The following is a 19,908-nucleotide window of genomic DNA, read 5'->3' on the forward strand; positions in this document are numbered from 1 at the left end:
ACTACCCAAATTGGATCATAGTCTATAACGGAGACTCCTAAAACGATGTTTTATTTTTAAACGTTATTTAGAAATATTTTCAAAACTTATAATTACATCATTTTAATCCCGAACTACCCTTAAATCGGATCATGCTTCGTATTGGGATGTTAAAACGAGGTTTTTTTTTTATTTCAAAACAAACCCAAACGTTTATTTATTACGAGACGAAAATTAAATAAATACGGAATAATAAATAAAACGTGATAAATAAATAACTAACCAAATAAATAAAAACTATAAAGGAAATAAATAAATAAATCAACAAATAAACGAAATAAATAAAAATGAGTCTAGTCTTCGGATAATACCTCAAGATCGGTATTGACAGCTGGTGTCGGTTGATTCCACGAATTATGATTTTTCGGTGTTTTTGATGTTTTGGTGAAATATTTAACTTTTAGGAAATTCGGATTTTTTAGGAAAAAAAAAATATTTTTCCCAAAAAAATTACTTTCTCTCTAAAAAATGTTTTAGAGTGAGAGAGTCCCAAAAAATTCCTCCTTTCAAATGCATGGGGATCCGTGCCTTTTATAGGCACGGATCCCAAGAAGTTTTGGGCGTCGCCCGACGGGAGTTGGGCGGACGCCCAACATCAGTTGGGCGAACGCCCAACTCCAACTCGCATTGGGCGATCGCCCAACGTCGTCGGGCATCGCCCGACGACGGCCAGGCGATGCCCGACACGGCCGGGCGGTCGTCGAACGACCGTCGAGCGACGTTGACCGTGCGTCAGGCGACGCTCACTCTCCGACGGACGACGTCCGACGCTCGGCACGTCGGACGGGCGCCCGACGTGCCGCGCACCGTTGTTTACGGAGCGACGATCGCTGCTGGGAGCGTCATTCGTCACTCACCGGCCGACGCTCGACCTCCGGGGCCTTATCGCTCACTGTCGTAACAGTGAGCGTGCCCGACCTCACTCAGGAGACGCCGAATTTGTTAGTGGGGCTTTCAAGTGCCGGCTCCCCGAGCTTTTCTGTTTATTTTTAAATTTTCTAATTAATGGAATCAACCGACTTGGCCGTTTATCGTGGGTTTTCGTCACAGGTCCTCCGACTCGGTGTCTACAACCGTCTTCTCCGTCTCTCTTTAATCTCTTCTTTTTCTTCTTCTTTCTCTCTCTTCTCTCTCTCATCTTTACTAATTTCATCTCCATGGCTGCGGGGAAAAGTCACAGTGTCGATCATGTTGGCTCTTTATGCACAGATTTGACTATCAACGATGCAAAAAACCATGGGTTGCTTATTGAAGATGACGATCTTGAAACCGGAAAAGATGTGTTCAGTCTCTGCCTCATTAGATGCCTTGTAAATTCGAAACACATCCATTTTCCTTCTACGTATGCAACATTAGCATCTTTGTGGAGATCTGTTAAAAGTATCTGCATACTACTCCCTCCGTTTCATAATAATTGTCGTTTTGATGAAAAAAATTTGTTTCAAATTATTTGACGTTTTACACTTGTCAATGAGCATTAAATGTTTTTTTTCCAACTTTGTCCTTATATAGTAAGAGGAAAGAAATTTGCTGAGAAATTTAAGCATTAATTACAAAAGGGTAATAAGGTAATATTTAACTACTTTTTAGGCTAAATAGGTTTTTTAATATTTACTTAGAAATCTTAAAACACAATTACAATGAAACCGATGGAGTAATATTTATCTTTTTCAATTGTTTCATGAAATCGATGTTCTCGGGGTGGAAAAGAGTAACAATCAGTTGCTAGTCTTAGATAGATTTAATGGTGAAACACAACCTCTATCTGTTCCTTTGTTACACATATCAATCTGGGTTCAAATTCACGATCTTCTTCCAAGGTTCATGTCTGCAAAGGTTTGTACAGCTGTTGGTAATTTTATTGGATGTTTGATTGAGGCTGATACAATGCATTTTGATGGAATTTGGAAATCGTTCTTGAGGATTCGTGTTTGAATTGACATTCGGGTGGCTCTAAAAAGGAAGATGAAGTTGAAAAAGGTAGAGGTGACTGGTTTTGGATCAATTTCATTTGGAGAAGAGGAGAGAGAAGAGAAAAAGAATAAGAAAAATAAGAAATTAAATAGAGATAGAGAAAATGGTGTATTTGATTTTTATTTTTTATATTGGAATTTGTTTGTGATAATTAGATAATAATTAAGTTAATTTATAAAAATAAATAGATATAAAGATAAAATTAACTATTTTTCTTTTGACTTTTGACTTTTTTTTTTAAACACCGTTAGTCAATTTGGACTATATTTGCTAACAGAATTAACCTCAAGGTACATGTTTACCAACTTTTAAACCATATAGTTTATGCTTAAAAATGGTCCAAACCACATGGTTTATTTTTGTACTTTCCTCTAATTAGTTTTAAAACATAAGACATTAGATTTAGACCTTGTTTGATAACCTAATTAATCACTTATTAAAATTTTAAACACTTATTTAATTTAAGTAAGTTTAATAACAATTATTTCTCCACCACTTAAATTAGTCAATTAAGTTAAGAATCACTTATTTTGATAAGTCAAAATATTTAACTTACTATTTTAAGTTAAACGTTAGTAATATTTTTATAACAATTACATCATTTAATATTTTCAGCACTTAAAATGCAGTACTTATTTTTTCTGCACCAGCACCTTAGAACATAAAACATTAGTTCTAGAAAAGTGAAGTAGAATGTTCTATATAATGTTACATATGTCCTACATGTTACAACTTGCATTCTAAAAGGTTTTATACATGACATTAAAACCGATCAATTTTGACATATCTAAACTAAAATAGAACCATCGGCGAAAACAAATAAATAAAAGAAATGAAAAGAATAGAAGAGAAAGAAAAGAAAGAAATAGAAAAACGAATAAAGAGATCGAACAAGGAGATTGAAAATAATAAAAGAGATCGGAAAGATCCTTACCACCTTACAAATATTTACAATAATACAAACCAACCAATTGAACCCAATAACCACTGACCCAATTATCAATCCAATTCAACTTCCACTCCAATTTTTAAAATACTAGTTTAAACTAGACCTGGCAATTATCGTGTTCGAGTCGTGTTCGTGTCGTGTCATTTCGGATTCGTGTCAAAAAAAGTAAACTCAAACCCAACCCAAAAACTTTCGTGTCAAAGTCGTGTTAACTTGTTCGGGTTAGTGTCAATTTCGTGTCGTGTTTTCGGGTTACATGTAATTTTGTTATGCATATATATTAATAATAACTCTTAAAAATATAAGAAGATATGGTACTGTTTTCAAACATTTTATATCATTTTTAGATTAGTATGTTAACACTAATTATCGAAAAGTTCGATAATATCATGTTAGAGGGCATGTAATGTGTTTATAACAATTTAGGAAATTCAAATCAATATTTGCAATTAATAATTATAATTTTATTATCTTTATTAATAGACATAAAAAAATACGAGAGAATATAACAATAATTTTTAATATCCGTATCATTTCGTGTCATTTTCGGGTTCACATATCAACACTAACCCAACCCAAAAAGTTACGTGTCAATTTCGTGTCAACTCAAAAATGACCTATTACCTATTAAGCTCAACACTAACACTAAAAATCCGTGTCGTTTTCGTGTAATCGGGTCATGTGTCATTTTGCCACCTCTAGTTTAAACCATTTGATATCCTATACCAACTCAAATTAATCAAAGATCACAGCTGTATTCTCATCTTCAAAATTTAAACCATTTGATATCCTATACCAACTCAAATTAATCAAAGATCACAGCTGTATTTTCATCTTCAAAATTCAAACTTGATTGAAAGATTAAGTTGATCCAAGAACTTAATTACATGGACCACATGACATTGACAAAATTCTAACTTTTAATAGCCAGCTACAACAAAAAAAAAATTCCTTCAAATTTGGCCAAATCAAGCAACAGAATAGAGAGAACAAAATTACTTCCAAGCTGCTCCGTATATACTATCATATTACAATTATAGAACTCACATGAGCATCATTATTAACCCATCAAATTCTACATCAATAACCCACCTGGGTTTTCCAGTATTCTCTTTCTGCAGTCAATAACCATAAGCAGAAGCAGCAGATTAAGCACATTCCAGCCGGCCATATCACCAATTTTCGGTCTATTGGTTTTCCATTGTTGCATCTCTGTAAAACATCCCTTGAATCACCGATGTCGCCTCACAGGTGATTTGGACCTTGACCTCCTTCCCCTGCGAATAATTAGTACAATTATTGAACCAAGGGAACGTTTCAAGTAAAAAATTCTCAAGCCTGATGCTTTCACCTGTTGAGCATAATGTTAAATAAGGTAGAGCAACATACCTCGTCTTCTCAATAGAAGAGTAGGGAGAATGCCTGCGCTGAGAATGCTTGCTATGAGGTGACCTCGAAACTTGTCTAGAAATGAAAACACCCATCATACTTATATGGTGAGCCAGGCATGCGCAACTCAATAAATTCTTAGCCTTGGTAAGATATCCCGAAAATGAACTTATCTACTGCTAATAACCCAAACGAAAATCTATACAATCAAACACCGCAAAGTATACGAATTGTGGAATTCAGAATATAAAAGATATATGCATACATTATGTGTAAAACACATCCATGGCCCCTGAACTACAACAGTACTAACATTATGGTCCCTAAACTTCATTCCTGACATAAAAATCCTGAAACTTTACATTATTTAACATTGAAGTTCCAATCAAAGAAAATCTATTAAAAATCTAACGAAATGATAGACCTGGAAATAAGTTTTTTACCATAATTTCTGGTGATGATAAAAGAAAGTGTCAATGGTGTAGTTAAACTTGTTCAGGTTATCATTTTGTTAAGTTTTTCAATGGATTTTCTTTGATTTGGACTTTAATGTTAAATAATGTAAATGTCAAGGATTTTTATGTCACAAAATGGAATTTAGGGCCATCATGTTAGTAGCATTGTAGTTCAGGGACCATGGATGTATTTTACCCCATACAATACATCTATTGCATCGTTTCTTCATGGGGATAAGAGCCAATTTTAACCATAACCAATGAAATTGTACAAATTTAACCCTAACATTTTCAAACAAAATCAATTTTAGCCCTATGTTACTGAAAATTTGAAAAGACTGGTTTAAATGTTATTTAATTGTCACTTCAGACCTTCCAAACATCAAAATTATGTCTAAGATATTTAGTGTGTTACTAACACAATTACAAAAGGCCTGTTAAAATGTTAACTAAATCTGCCACATATAAGTTAATTAAAAAAAAAAAAATTAATGTCTTATAAAATATTTATTGTGTTACTAATATAGTTACAAATAACCAACAGCTTCAGTTTCTAGACAAACTTATTCGGAAGGTCGATGTGATAGTTAAATAACAATCAAATCAATCTTTTCAAATTTTTGGTAACTTAGGGCTAAAATTGAGCTTGCTTGAAAATGTTAAAGTTAAATTTGTACCATTTGATACATAATGGCTAAATCCACACTTCCCTTAAAATGTTAGGGTTAAATTTGTCCCTTATCTCTTTCTTTCTGATTATTGGATGCAAAGAGAATTTGGAATCTAGCATAAAGAAGAGTTGTCTCGGCCAGTTAGACCATCCTTTGATCATCAAAATCTAGTTCATATCAATCTATTGTATTTATTTTATTTTCCAACTATCCAAGGAAAAAGTACTAAGAAAACCAATATTGCAATACTAATGACACAGAATAGACTACTGAAGCTATTGCGCTATAAAGGGAAACGTGTAAAGACCAGTTCAATGTGTATGTTGTCGCTGAAAATGGTAATTGCATACAACAGTTTACTGATACATAGAATGTTCACCAAATTATGCAGGTGCAAAGATAGAAAATAAGCTGCAGGCAATGAAAAAGCTTGTGACAGATGTAAGGTGATATCCATATACACAAAAACAGCAGGCTTCACATGAACCTCCTGATAACAGAATATGAATAGGAACCTCGCAATGAACATGCACAAAAAAAAATTCAAACAAAGCCCTCACAAGTCATAATGAACAGGCAGAAACAAAGACTGATGTCAAACCTGCCATAAAAATAAGTAAGAAAAAAAAAATAAAAATAAAAAAACAAGCCGTATGGCACATCTGCTTTTCATTATACTCAATTTCTTTATCGAGCACCAAAACTACTAGCTCGAAATTCTTACAAATGTAGTCTGAGCTATCCACGTGATTGTTAATGACTCAATGCACATATTATGGTAAACTGACAGACAAACTAGCAAGAAAAATATTCAAAATTTACATGAGGATCAAAGAATTGATGAGTAATTTGAAAAAAGAAACAAGCAAAACAATCTTATTCAGCATAGCCAAATAAATACCTATATTCATATAGGGTTATCAACTTCACCAAAAACCACTCCACAACCAACTTATGGATAGAATATACAAAGTGCTCATAGAAGTGAAGTTAAAATGATTCATCTGACTTCCCATCCAAGTGTACTCAACAGTTTTACTACTATTCAAGAAGAGTACCCCCTTGTAACAGCCTTTATAAGTAATTCAGGGGTTAGAATGAAATCTCCACTCGAAGGTATAAATAGTTTTCCCAAGTTTTGTCAAATCAAGACAGCTGCACCTATTTCCCATTAAAAATCCTCACACACAAATAGTTCACAATGCAAAATTGTCGAGAAAAAAGAAGTTGTACTAGAACAAAGAAAAAGTAAAATTCTGATAAATAGGTACCTTCTCCTGGATCTGACAGGTGATGGAGATAAGTTTCGTTTTCTTGAATGTAATCGTCTGCAAATTGGAACATAGAATGAGCCAATGAGGATATGCAAATAAAAAAAAAAAGAATAAGAAAACACAAGATCTAATGGACAACCTCTTAGAACCATCTGATGCTTCATCACTTGAATAGTTATCTTTGCTGTTCCGACCCTTGCTGCTTGTTGAAGAGGAACGCCTTCTCTTGTGCTTGCTTGAGTCACTGGTTAGTTTATGCCTTGCTCTATCTTCCTCCTTATCCTTTCCCCGGCCTCTTTTCCTATCATCATTTTCTTTGGCACTTGATCTGTGAAGTCTCTCCAACTCTTTCCTGTCCTCCTTAACATCAAGATGGGACGACTTTTTTCTTGAATCTGATTCTTTTACTTTTTCTCGAGTCCTGTCACCTTGTACTTTTGTTTTTTCAATTGAGGAATTACGATCATCTATCTTTTGTTTCCTCGGATGCTTTTCATCCTGTTTCCTATGATTTCCATCTCCTTTCTCATCTGCCCGGCTCCTCCGCTCAGCCTCTTTAATATCTTTTTCTTTTCCATAGTAATTTCGTTTTCGTTCATGCTGTTGATCTTCATACAGTTTCGTCTTTGTCCCCCTAACTTGAGAATCATCTATGGCAATTTCACCAAAAGTAGCTTTTGAACCAGACCCATTAGAAGTGTGTGATATTTTGCTTCCGTCAACAATAGTTTCAACATCCCTGGTTCCAGACACCACAGTGGACAAATATTTATGTTCACTCAACTCACTAGTAGTAGCATTGATTTGTCTTCTGGATTTGTTATTGCTTGTTTTAACTTGTTCAGTCTCCAAATCTATCTGTTCCTCAATGTTTTTTCCATTATCTACAGGTGATCTGCCATTTTCAGTTGCATCAGATAAACCTTCTGAAATTTTTGCAATGCTAGGTTGCTGAAGTACATTTTTTTCCCTAGAATTTGAGATGGTTGAACTCTTGATTTCATCATCATCATCATCATCATCATCATCATCAGATGCATAGTTAGCAAGGCCCAACACATTTCCAGGGGCACTAGAACTGGATTTTTCACTTGTATCTTCATTCGCAGACTCCTTGGCCTTTACTGGCACTAGAACCTTTGCAGAAGCCTTGGGAGTTGGGACTTCTGGAGGAGATGGGGAAACCTTATCATTTAAAGTAACTTTACTGCAATCAACTGAGAAAACAAAATGTATATATTAGATGATTAGAACAGCAAAAGGAACTTTGTAAGATACGGAAGTTAGACCAACATATACCAACATACACAATAACCTAATGCCCACAAGTGATAGAGCAGTCACCTTCATCAGTCAGATCATCATCATCAAGAACTTTTGTTGCAATTTCATCAAAGAGCTCATCAGTAACCTAACCAAAAAAATGGAAGTTAATATTACCATGTGCGAGGGAAAAATATTTGTGTAGATTAAAGAAACCTATTATTAGCAGCTAACCTTTAGAAGAACTTCAGTCAAAATGCGCTTTATTTCTTGATTAATGGCTACAGTTCGAGCAGCTTCTATGTCATCCTGCATAGACAAACAATAGGAAAGAGAAAATAGAAGGTTGTAATTAATTGCCAAAACATGGAAACAATCCAAGTGCATCAAGATAGTTAAGAGCTAATAAACTGTCATTAGAAGAAAACAAGAACCTCATCTTCATCCTCTTCTTCAGTTGACCTCGAAGAATCAATACTTTTGCTATCTGCCTGATCCCCTTTCCCAGAAGACTTTTCAACACCCTCATCCTCAATGGATTGAGTTTCCTCTTTAGGATGCTCTAGAGAAGTCCTTGTGATCACAGAAGCATTCTTAATTATTTCTTCTTTAAGCCAATTGGGTACAGAAGCCTGGTAATTTTCCACATGAAGACTTAAACACGTTGATCCTTTCAATAAATAGAAAACCGTTCTGAACATGTTCTAACCTTTTTTGGGCGTTCAGTAACATTAGAAATCCCATAAGCATCACCCGGGAAACCAGTAGATGGAAGAAGTACAGTTCCCGAACCAAGACCATATGGCGCACCGGCAGTTGGTATTGTTGGCTGAAAACTTGTTCCAGGGAAGCTTCCAAAGGGTGGTGGAGCATGTCCAGAAACAGAAGGTACGGCCACAGAGGGATCATGCTAAAAAAAAAAAAAAAAACAGGTCTCCTTAAACAACTCACCAATCTACTGAAAGATATCTGAATAGTCAGAATTGATACCTGATGCCCCAATGGATGACCAGGTGGTATTGGAGGGTAAACAGCACCAGTAACAGCAGGAGCCCATGAATTAATAGAAGGCAGTGGAGGGACTGGGCCATGACCTCTTACACTTCCTGCTGAATCATGATGACTGCCATAACTTGTTTGCATATGTGGATCATGATCACGGCCAAAGTTGGATGCAAATTCTAAAGGCTGGTTGCTAAGGTCAGTAGTAAGATCAGCTCCCTGATTACCATATGCAAAGGACTGTTCAGCCAGAGCCGATCCACCAAGCCCAGACAACGGCAATTGATGCTGTCCTTCTTGCGTAGAGGATATGGGCAAAGGCAATGATTTGTAAGGCTGATCCATCTTAACTGTAGCCTCTTCTTTACCTTCTATATGGAAAAGTAACATACAGAAAAGTTAAGAAAAGAAGAAAAAAACATAAAGCCAAACACCAATTGAAATTCATCTGACCCCAAATTTCTCAAACTTAGTTGTTACACTGGAAAAACTTCAATTTCTGCATTAACTTAGGACCATCCAAAATATCAAAGAAATAAATAACATATATTATTGTATCAATGGCAGATTCGTTCTCTGAAAATCATATACAGGTTACAGGCAAGTGTACTTTTCTCTTTTTAAAGAAGAAACTAAACAAGCGGAAACAACTTTTCTAGGTCATAAAACAGATTCCAAACAGTCATTCTATCTGGCTTGAATCCCAAAATCAACTACAGTTAGTAAAGCGATCTCTTTCAATAACTTAGTCATTCATATGAATTAACAAGTATAAAGTTGACGAGTTCCAAAAGTACTGAAGAAAAAGAATTAAATGTTTGTTGCCTGGATTTAGTATATTGAAAATCTACAAGAAACAAAACCTGAAATTGCATCTGTGATCGTCAATTCGAAAATTGAAATAATGTGAATAAATGAATTAGTGTGTGCAAAAAATTGCTCTCAGCAAGCAAGTAATCAAGAAGATTTTATTACAACGGCCTATTCATTCCTAACATGGTATTTCATACTCCCACAGTGCAAAAACAATATGAAACGTTAAGAGAAGGAAGATTGAGATGGTATGTATACATGCATTTTGAACGAACAAATGCTGAGCATATTGAGGTTGAGGAAGGAAGGGAGAGGCAAACCAATGATGAAAAAGTAGCAAGTATTGAGTTATATGATCTATGTGTTTCTGAAGATGTAGATAAAATTCAGTGGAATGGAAAAATTAAACCATATGGCCAACCACAGCTAATTCAAGCAATAGCTTTCTTGAATTAAGTTGTCCTAACATGACATTATCTTCGGCCCTAGAGCAAAGGATATTAAGTATTAATTATTTTCCTGACAATGCACCACTAATACTTTTACTTTGTCCACAACTAGTCAACTTGTTGATTAATATAATAAAAGACACAGAAGGAACTTTTATGCTCATGACAGTCTATAGAGGATAGAGGTACCAGAAAGAACTTGGTTGAATGAAAAGACCTAGCTCAAGCCAATTCAAGTTCGACAAGATGGTATACAATACAATAATATAAATGTAAACAAAGTTCCGCAAACTACCTCTTTGCCAGTTTGAACTCCTCAAATTCTAAAGTAATCGATATATTGAAGAACAAAGGCATACAGATGGGGTTATATTAGTTAGGAACTCATTATGAAACCACCAAATGGTTACACATTCCTACCCAAAAATGTACAACTGCCTAGACCTGAATAAGAGTATACTGATCATACCTAATGAGCGTTCCATGAATCAAAGGTTACTAATTCATAAATTACCAATTCTGTGCAATTTTATAAAAGTTTTGGGATCAAAGACACAAACAGACTATTTTTATACCATGCAATTTAACTATGGGGACATATCCATCTCAACACTTAACAGTTACAATCATCTTGCAACATATTGAAACACTATTTAATACACTATCATACAATAGTATAAGTTTCATTTATTTGGTAAACTTCGCACATTGCATTCCCTAAAATCTAGTTCCGTATCTACAACCACCGAGACTTCCCCAAATGACTAAGTGCTAATATGTTCACACCTTTCATAGGAATGAAGAACATATACGGAAGCAATTGCATGCCTGCAAATAAGTTAGAATCAAAACCAAAAGCAGATTTCCTTGTTTAATTCAACTCATCCTTGTAAGTGAGAGGGAGTTGTATTATGAGAATAACAGAACTTCAAAACAGAAGTTATAAACGGAACTAGACTTCAACAAACTTTCAGGAAATTATTCTCTCAATTCTCATTAGTTATATGCTTACAAATACCTAAACCATAAAAATGTTAAATCTGTAGATTAAACTTAAATTATGTCTTAAAAAAAAGAAAAAAGGACATTGAAAAATTTTTCCTGACCTAGCAAGTTCCTACTCATATCAGCAAGGAATGAAATACCATAAATTGCTCATTCCAAGTGGTATCTCTTGAAGGTCCAATTGATAAAGATAAAAGTAATATCGACAAGGCAGAACCAATTAAAAGAAGTGTGCCCCATATGGATAGTCTTGAATACAAGACTCACACACAAGTGCAATGTGCTAAATCAATTATCATTACCTGTAACAGAAGAATAACTAGAAGGTACCTCCTGCTGAAGAACAGATGAACTTGTAGTTGGTGCTCCATAAGAAGTTCCACCTCCAACAGTGTAAGAAAAATGTGAATCATTAGATGATTGTCCAGAGCTGAGAGATGAATTTTCCTGCTGATAAACTATAGGTTGCTGTTGTGAAGGTGCAGCAGAAACGGGAAACTGCTGATAACCTGATGCAGGATATGGCTGTTGTTGAATATCTTGATAATGAGAATCAGGAGTTTGCTGGTATTGGTCATGATACCGATTTTGTTCTTCCATTCCACTAGCTTGGGTAAACTGTGACTGATGATTTTGATCTTCCATAGCAGCATTTTGAGTTGCCCATGCTCTGGCTCTAGCAGCCCAATCCTCCACATTGTTATGAGATCCTAATGAAACATGCCATGTCACCACAAAAGTATAAAGCCGCCATTAAGCAATTAAAAATAAATAACAATTATATTCTCTCTGATTAAGATACACTGTAACTAACTTTCTAGTAATAACAGATCCAAAAACTCATGGGAAAATAGTTTTGCTTGTCAACTAGCCACATGTAATCATTTTCTTATCCCAAGTACATATCAATGTTTGTCAACCTTGTCATCAGCCACCCTCTGCATTACGAATTGTCCAACATTATTAAACTGTATATACCTATCATAGTTTTATAAGGCGACCGCCTCGGTCGCCTCAGGCGAGAGGCGACAGAGGCGATCACCTCATCGCCTTCCAGAATGGAAGGCGATAGACCTGCAAGAGGCGACCGCCTCACCCTCTCAGGCGAGAGGCGGTCGCCTCTTGCAGGTAAGGCAATAAGTCAGTATTTTTGAAAAAAAAAACCTAATTAATAGACTTTAAGACCAAATAGACAGAAGAAAGACAGTTATACAATTAAAGAAACAGAACAGAAACGTTCTCTCTTCTCCAACGGCTCTCTCTTCACAACACCACCGATTCTTCTCCTCTCCACCACTGATGCTTCTCCAACGGTTCTCTCGCCGGCGGCCGGTCATCAATCACCACCGGTATGTTTTTTCTTTCCTTTCCTCTTTATTTCATCTTTCTTTTTCTGTTTAGGGTTAGGGTTTCTGATTCTTCTTCACTCTTGATTTCTTCTTATATTTTCTTTCTTTCCATGTAATTGTACCGTTATGCTGCCGAATTTTTGTGGGAATTTCTAGCTTTGAGATGTGATTTGAATTTATGCTTTCAATTGATTATATTTTTTTCTGTTTTGTGGAATTTTATTGTTATAAATTACTTGTGTATCATTTTTGTTATTAAGATGTTTTCAATTGATTGAATTTTGCAGGTGTTTGGAAATGAGTGGTAGTGCTAGTGCTACTGATTCTACTGTATCGAAATGAGGAGTTGGATTTGGGGGATGAAGATGCTTGATATTATGCTATTTTGATTTAAGAATTAGCACTTTATTATTAGACTTTAAGTTATTTTGGTTTACAAGTTTAGAAATTAAACTATCCTCAAGGCGATATTTTGCCCTTGTCGCCTTGACTCGCCTTTCGCCTTTTAAAACTATGACATATCCCATTGATAACTATGTTCCATTCAAATAAATAAAGAATTTTGGAATGCTGAACCATTCATTCTAAAGAAACCAATCAGAAACAGGGTGCATGTTCTGCTAAAATTTTCCATCAGCTATGCAACAAACTTGAAGCATTTAAGGGACACATAAAAAATGACAACTGACCTTGGTAGTCCCATCCTTGGTGCTGCCCGCAATTTGGGTTTCCCCATTCCTGGAAACGGCATAGAAATAAGCAACAAAGTCGTGAAAGCCAACGAGAAAGAAAAAAAAAATTATACAACACAACAATAAATGCAGAGTATGCAAGTAACCCTAGTTCCACAAACTAAACAAATCAATCAATGAATTAACGAAGCAGTGGCATAGTCCAGATCCTAAGACAATCCATACATCACCAGATATCAATAGCACAGAATAGAGTTAATTTTAATTTATACAAAGGAAAATGAAAACTAACTCAAAATTACCTGATTAACCTGTGGGTAAGATTGGGTAATCTGAGAATGGGAAGGAGGAGGGGGCAAGTGGGGGCGAGGAGGAGGGGGCGGGAACTGCTGGCCTGGTTGAGGATGATAAGAAGAATAAGGATTAGGGGGTGGCGGAGGAGGAGGATAAGCTGAAGGGGGAAGAGGTGGATGAGAGAGATGGTCGGAGTGAGGAGGCGCAGCCCACTGCTGAGGAGGTGGAGGAGAAGGAGAATGCGAAGATGGTGGTGGTGGTGGTTGGTTGTACTGAAAATGATTGGGATACCATGGGGCTTGTGGAGGAAGAGGTGGTCTTGACTGGTGGTGGAGATAGTGGTGGGGATCGGAAGACGGCGGAGGAACCGGTGGCCGCATATATCTATGATGTTGCTGCTGGTAAGAATCCATGGTGGGGTGGCCCGTGTAGGTTTTACGGGGTTTTTAATTTTATGAAAGTTAGACAAGGGTTTGGGCCTTTTGGGAGAATTTTCCTGCCAAGACTTCAAGTAACGGAGTTGGTTTGGTTCATTAACCGAACCGAATTAAAAAAAAAAAAAAAATCTAACCAAGCTAATTAAATTTTATAAATAAGCAATTATTAATCGAACCAAAAATATTGGTTTGGTTCAATTCTAAACCGAAATAAATTATTTTTTTTGGTCGAATGAAGGGCTATAAATCCAGAAAACTAGTACTCAATCATCTGCGAACGATCTGTCCCACAATAATCAGAAAAAAGAACATCTTAGATGCATGCAGGAGGCTCCTCACACTCGTGAAAACTCAAAGATAGACGTCCTGCGAAGTTAGTCATCCAATCTGCAATGTAATTACCTTTCCGGTACACATGCATTAGCTGAATCTCCCAATCATTTGCACACAACCTTCGATACTCATTCACAAGTCAGTAACAATGATGACGGTTCTCAGTGCCTTCCTCAACCAACTGGACCACAATTCTGGAATCTAACTCACTTATTAGTTTATTTTATTTTTACTTTTCACTTTTATTTATATTAATAAATAAATAAACAAAATCAATTAAAGTTTGATTTTAGTGGTTAGAAGTCTCAAATTGTGTAAATTAAAGATTTCGAGCATGAATTCTACTAATCAAACGCCGGAATCGCAGTCGGGCGTATAAATATCGCGCCTGACCTACGGTACCGGCGTATGAACATCACGCCCGACCTATGGTGAGGGCGTATGAATATCACGCCCGACCTATGGTGCGGGCGTGATAGCCTCACGCCCGAACCACAGGTCGGGCATGATATTCATACGCCGGTACCGTAGGTCAGGCGCGATGTTCATACGCCTGACTGCGATTCCGGCGTTTTAAAAAAATCACCCACAGATTCAATTTTTAACTTAAATCAAAAAAACAAAAACGGTAAATCTTATTATTTTCGCTTTCCCTTTACGGTTGTTGTTACACTCCATGTTTTGGTTCACAAATTAGTCCGGATTTGATCAAAGAGTGTGTAGGGTATTTGAGAGGTTTTGTGTTTTTTCAAATTTTGGGTAAAGGGTAGTTTGGTCTTTTTACGGGGCTAGGGGTGGGAATTCATGGCTGGGTTTAGTAATCCACTAAATTAATTATATATAGAATTATAAAAACAGCCTCTCTTAAAGAAGTAGTTGTTAGTAGACCTGTTCAAGAGCCCGCTGGCCCGCCCAACCCGTCCAAGCCTGTATTGTATAGGTTGAGTTTGGACATGTATATTTTATATTTGGCCCGGCCCGGCCCAAACCCATTCAAGCCCGCACATCAAATGGGTTGGGCTTGGGATTTGCCTCAAAATCCCAAGCCCGGCCCAACCCGGCCCGCCTTTATATTATATTATTATTATTATTATTATTTTGTTGAAAATTATATTAGGTTATATTTTATATATTAAAGGTTTTTATCAATAAATATAATTATAGTAATAGGCTATATGTATAGACATCCATATTCTTTTAATTCACGTTGATCAGTTAATGAAATACCATCAAGTAGTAATCTGATCCATATTTAATTAATTTATTTTTACTTCATATTTAATTAACTGATTATTAAAACTAATTTTAATTTAATTTTTAATATAAAATATATTAGTTGGACGGGTCGGGCTGGGCTGGGGAATTAGTTCTCTTAATTAAGCCCAGCCCGGCCCGAGCCCGATACAAATATAGTATGGGCTGGGCTGGGCTTGGACAAACTAATTACATGTAAAACCCGGTTGGGCCCGGCCCGGCCCAACCCATGAACAGGTCTAGTTGTTAGTATCACGTGGACAAGTCAAAGAGAACCATCAGATCACACACATTCAATTATGATTCTACACTTAGAATCGCGCACAATTGTTATGGCTGGTACAACTATTTCAGGTAGACAATAGACCTCCTCCATTGAGAAGTTAGAGTATGGAATCAAGATCTTTTAGGACGTACAACTTGTCACTCTATAAATACAAAAGTGCATAGTGCATGAAAAAGGTAAAATTCTCATTATATACACAGATTACCTATTTTTCAGTATTATTTTCTTATCTATTTTTGCTGACTTAAGCATTAGAATGAAGTTGTTGGTATCATTTATCCTTGTTTTGTCTTATCTCATGCAACAGAAAGACTCTAGAAAACTCATCTTACATATCCCATGTCGAATTGGTACATTAAGCATGGACCGAAGTAACGTGGTCATGACTCAACTAAATAGAGGGTTCCCTTCAACATCAAACTCCCCTAAAAGGGAAAATCGAACTTTCCAAGTTAATCCGAACTTAGATCGGCAGATAGAAGAATATTTGGGCTCGTTGGAGCCCAAACAGAGAGATTTTATGGTTGTGATCACCAATCAGCTCATTTATAACATAGGATCCTTTTAGAAAACAATGGGCATCCTCATAGTTGAACATACGACAGAAATGGCGGATGTAAGAGAAGAACTCAAGAAAGATAAGGAGGCCAACAAGGACTTAAACAAACAGGATTTTGTTATATATTCCATCGGACATCATATTGCATATAGCTTCCCTCGGAGGGGAGACATGGCTCCGGATTCTCGACTAATAGATTCAAGGGCTGATCTAGAGAAAGAGAATGCAGTTCACGCCATTGTTGATATCATCACTCCAAATCACCCACTTCAGAGCATAAAATGGGGTCTGAGAAAAAAAATACTGTTGAAACACATTTTCACATGATTTTGATTTGATAAAAATCATTTAAGTTAATCCCATAATTAAGACAATTAAATTTAAGTGCTTTGATTTAATTATACTAATGTGTTTGTTCAGTGTTGAGTATAATTATAAATGAGAATAGAAATAAAAAGTAAGACAGAACGAAGTCAGCATGAACAACAGAAGCTGAGTAGAACACAATTCAGCATAATAGAAAAAATGTCTTCTTCAGAACAAACGCTTGAAGACGAAGCTGACCGAAGAAGCTGAGCAGAACGTAACTCAGCCTCGCCAAAGATAAAAATCGAAGGCAACGTCTATTAAGTCAAGTTGAGTGTTCACCAGGACAGCGCCAATGATTCGTTAACTAAAAGACAAAATCCGACAAAAATCTGCGCCAATTCAGAAGCCTTGGAATTACCCCAAGAGACCTTTTCGAGATACATGGGTCAACTGGCATTTGGCTAAAAGATGAAACTGGCGCTAGAAGACGAACCTGGAGCAAGAAGACAAGCCTGACGACTGCTAATTTTAGACGACATGATTGGCCTGCAAATCTGTATGCTGACCAATGAATGACGCAAGAAGACCGTTTGAATTCAACGGATATGTCCGGATTCAAATGATTGAAGCATCAGATTTTACTATAAAAGGACAAGTTCATCACTTGGATCCTTTGCCGATTTACAAAAGAAAAAGCAAGTAAAGACAGAAAAGAAAATCATCACAAGAGTGAAAATCCAAAAGAGAAGCTGTCTGATTAGAAAAAGCAATTTCTTACACCCAAATCCAATCTCTGTGTAAAAGTCTAGAGTGATTTGTATTCATCTAAAGTGTTCTTCATCTAGAAAGAACAAACTTGTATCAATTGTAAAGATTGAGAGAGTGATGCTGGGTACTCGGTTTTAGTACTCAGCGGTAGAGAAAATCTGAGTGTTCGGTTATAGCGCTCAGTAGGATTGAGTAGACGAATAGAGGACGGTACTCTTACATACTCAATTGCTTTGTAAACGGTTTATGCTCTACCTTTAAAGAGTTCAGTAGTGGATTGAAAAAGCCCGGAAGGATTCTGGGGACTGGACGTAGGCGGTGAGGCTGAACCAGGATAAGACTGCTAAGTAATCTCTAACCCTTTCTCTCAATATATATATGTATGTGTTGCTTGCTTAAATTACTCAGGATATAAATTGTATAAGCTGACACTGAGTAAATCAGAGTGTTGAGTTGGAAGCCGACCTTAAGTGCTAATTCCTAACTCACAAGTAATACGGTTCTAGTCAGCCTCTAACTAAAGTTGTCTTACATCTCGCTCAACCTTGCTGACCAAAACTGAGTAAGGTTATTTAAAGAATTAAATTAAGTCAGCACAATTAAGCGAAAAAGTTACATTAGTTCCTAACCCCCCCTTGGAACTAATTACACGGGACCAACAAGTGGTATCAGAGCGCAGTAGCTCACTACTCAAAGATAAAACTATCTTGAGCTGATCCCTGTAAATGGCTGAGAACAGCACTCGTTTCCTTCCAGGAAATCAAACAATACAGATACTCCCTGAGGGATTATCTATTAGTCGGCCTCCCTTGTTCTTCAAATCAAATTATACGTTTTGGAAGAACAGGATGAAAAATTTTATTCAAGCAACAAACATGAGTGCATGGCTTGCGATAGTCCAAGGCCCGTTTGTTCCTTATAAAATTGTAAACAACGAGAAAGTTGTTAAAAGTGAAACTGAGTGGTCAGAGGATGACCTTAAAAAATTGCAAAATAATGCTTCGACTATCAATATGCTTCACTGTGCTTTAGATGCTGCAGAGTACAATAAAGTTCAGGTTGTGAGTCAACACAGGAAATCTGGAAGAAGCTAGAGGTGACCTATGAAGGCACAAACAAGGTCAAGGAGTCCAAGGTGAACCAACACATGAGACTATATGAGCTATTCGAGATGAATGAAAATGAAGACATCTCTGAGATGAACTCAAGGTTCACCAATATCATAAATGAGCTTAAGAGACTCGGCAAGAACTTCACAGAAGAAGAACAGGTGAAGAAAATCTTGAGGAGTCTCCCCAAGAGCTGGCAAGCTAAGAAGGCAGCTGTGGAAGAAGCTCAGGACCTGACCACATATAAATATGATGAGCTCATAGGATCTCTGCTGACCCACGAGATCTCAATGAAGAACTTTGAAGCTAAGGAAAAGTCAGAGGATAAGAAGCAAAAATCTCTTGTCATGAAAGCTGACTCAACAGAAGTTGACTCATCAGATGATGAGGAAATGGCCATGTTCACAAGGAAGATGAAGAAGCTGTTCAGAAAGAATGACAGGAACAGCAAAAGGCCATTCAGACGAAGCGATAAATACAAAGCGGAGTCCAGCGACAGCAGACACAAGAAGGACAGCTCGAAGCCTGTCACTTGCTTTGAATGCCATCAAACTGGGCACATTAAATCAAGTCGTCCCACTCTGAAGAAAGAAAAGAAAGGTAGCAGAAAAGCTATGGTGGCAACTTAGAGCGATAGTGATGAGTCAACCTCATCAGAAGCTGATGCCACTGAGTCAGCAAACATGTGTTTCATGGCTGACGAATCTGCTGACCAATGCCGATCTGAGCAAGCTGACCTCTCAGATGAATCCGATCAAGAGGAACACTCCAATGAGGTAACATATCTTCTTCTGCTCAGAAATGAAATGGTTAATGCCCTGAGTGATCTCTATACACTGACCAAAAAGTGTAATAAGAAAATAAGAGCACTCAGCAAGCGATGTGATGAGATTGAAGAGGTCAAACTGAGTGACCTCCGACATCTGCTTCAAGACAACACCAAGCAAGATGAAAATTTAAAAATCATGCATCGGTTTGTCTCGGAAGTCCAATCAGACTCTAAGAAGCTGAGAAAGGACATCACATCTATACAGAACCAGCTGAGTACATCGACTAAGAAAAGGTTCTATCCAAATGCTGAGTATCAAGGTACTGGTCAGCATAGACAGTATACTCAGTAGAACAGTCAGTGTGACTGTTATGGAAAAAGAGGGCACACTATAAATGTGTGTTGGTACGCTCAGCACCATCGTGCTGACCAAAAGAGGAAATACCCTCAAAGGGTAATTTTTTAT

General features: G+C 36.7%; 1 protein-coding gene across 4 annotated transcripts; it reads right to left on the minus strand.

The window, feature by feature from the left end:
- Nucleotides 1–3,901: 3,901 nt before the first annotated feature.
- On the minus strand, nt 3,902–14,084 carry LOC136230237 (uncharacterized). 4 transcript variants are annotated; one of them, XM_066019243.1, is made up of 12 exons: nt 13,627–14,083; nt 13,322–13,370; nt 11,586–11,993; nt 9,005–9,384; nt 8,724–8,924; nt 8,449–8,646; nt 8,249–8,323; nt 8,096–8,162; nt 6,891–7,968; nt 6,749–6,805; nt 4,352–4,426; nt 3,902–4,239 (listed from the first exon to the last, which is right to left on the minus strand). In XM_066019243.1, exons 1-12 carry the CDS (start codon nt 14,029–14,031, stop codon nt 4,194–4,196), a joined length of 3,039 nt encoding a protein of 1,012 aa, XP_065875315.1. In that variant the 5' UTR covers nt 14,032–14,083; the 3' UTR covers nt 3,902–4,193. The 4 variants fall into 4 exon arrangements, with proteins under 4 accessions (XP_065875315.1, XP_065875314.1, XP_065875313.1 ...); XM_066019242.1 differs by having other exon boundaries at nt 9,005–9,387; XM_066019241.1 differs by having other exon boundaries at nt 3,902–4,426; nt 13,627–14,084.
- Between the last annotated feature and the right edge of the window lie 5,824 nt (nt 14,085–19,908).

Source organism: Euphorbia lathyris, chromosome 5 (genome assembly GCF_963576675.1).
Source record: "Euphorbia lathyris chromosome 5, ddEupLath1.1, whole genome shotgun sequence".
Taxonomy (NCBI): Eukaryota; Viridiplantae; Streptophyta; class Magnoliopsida; order Malpighiales; family Euphorbiaceae; genus Euphorbia; species Euphorbia lathyris.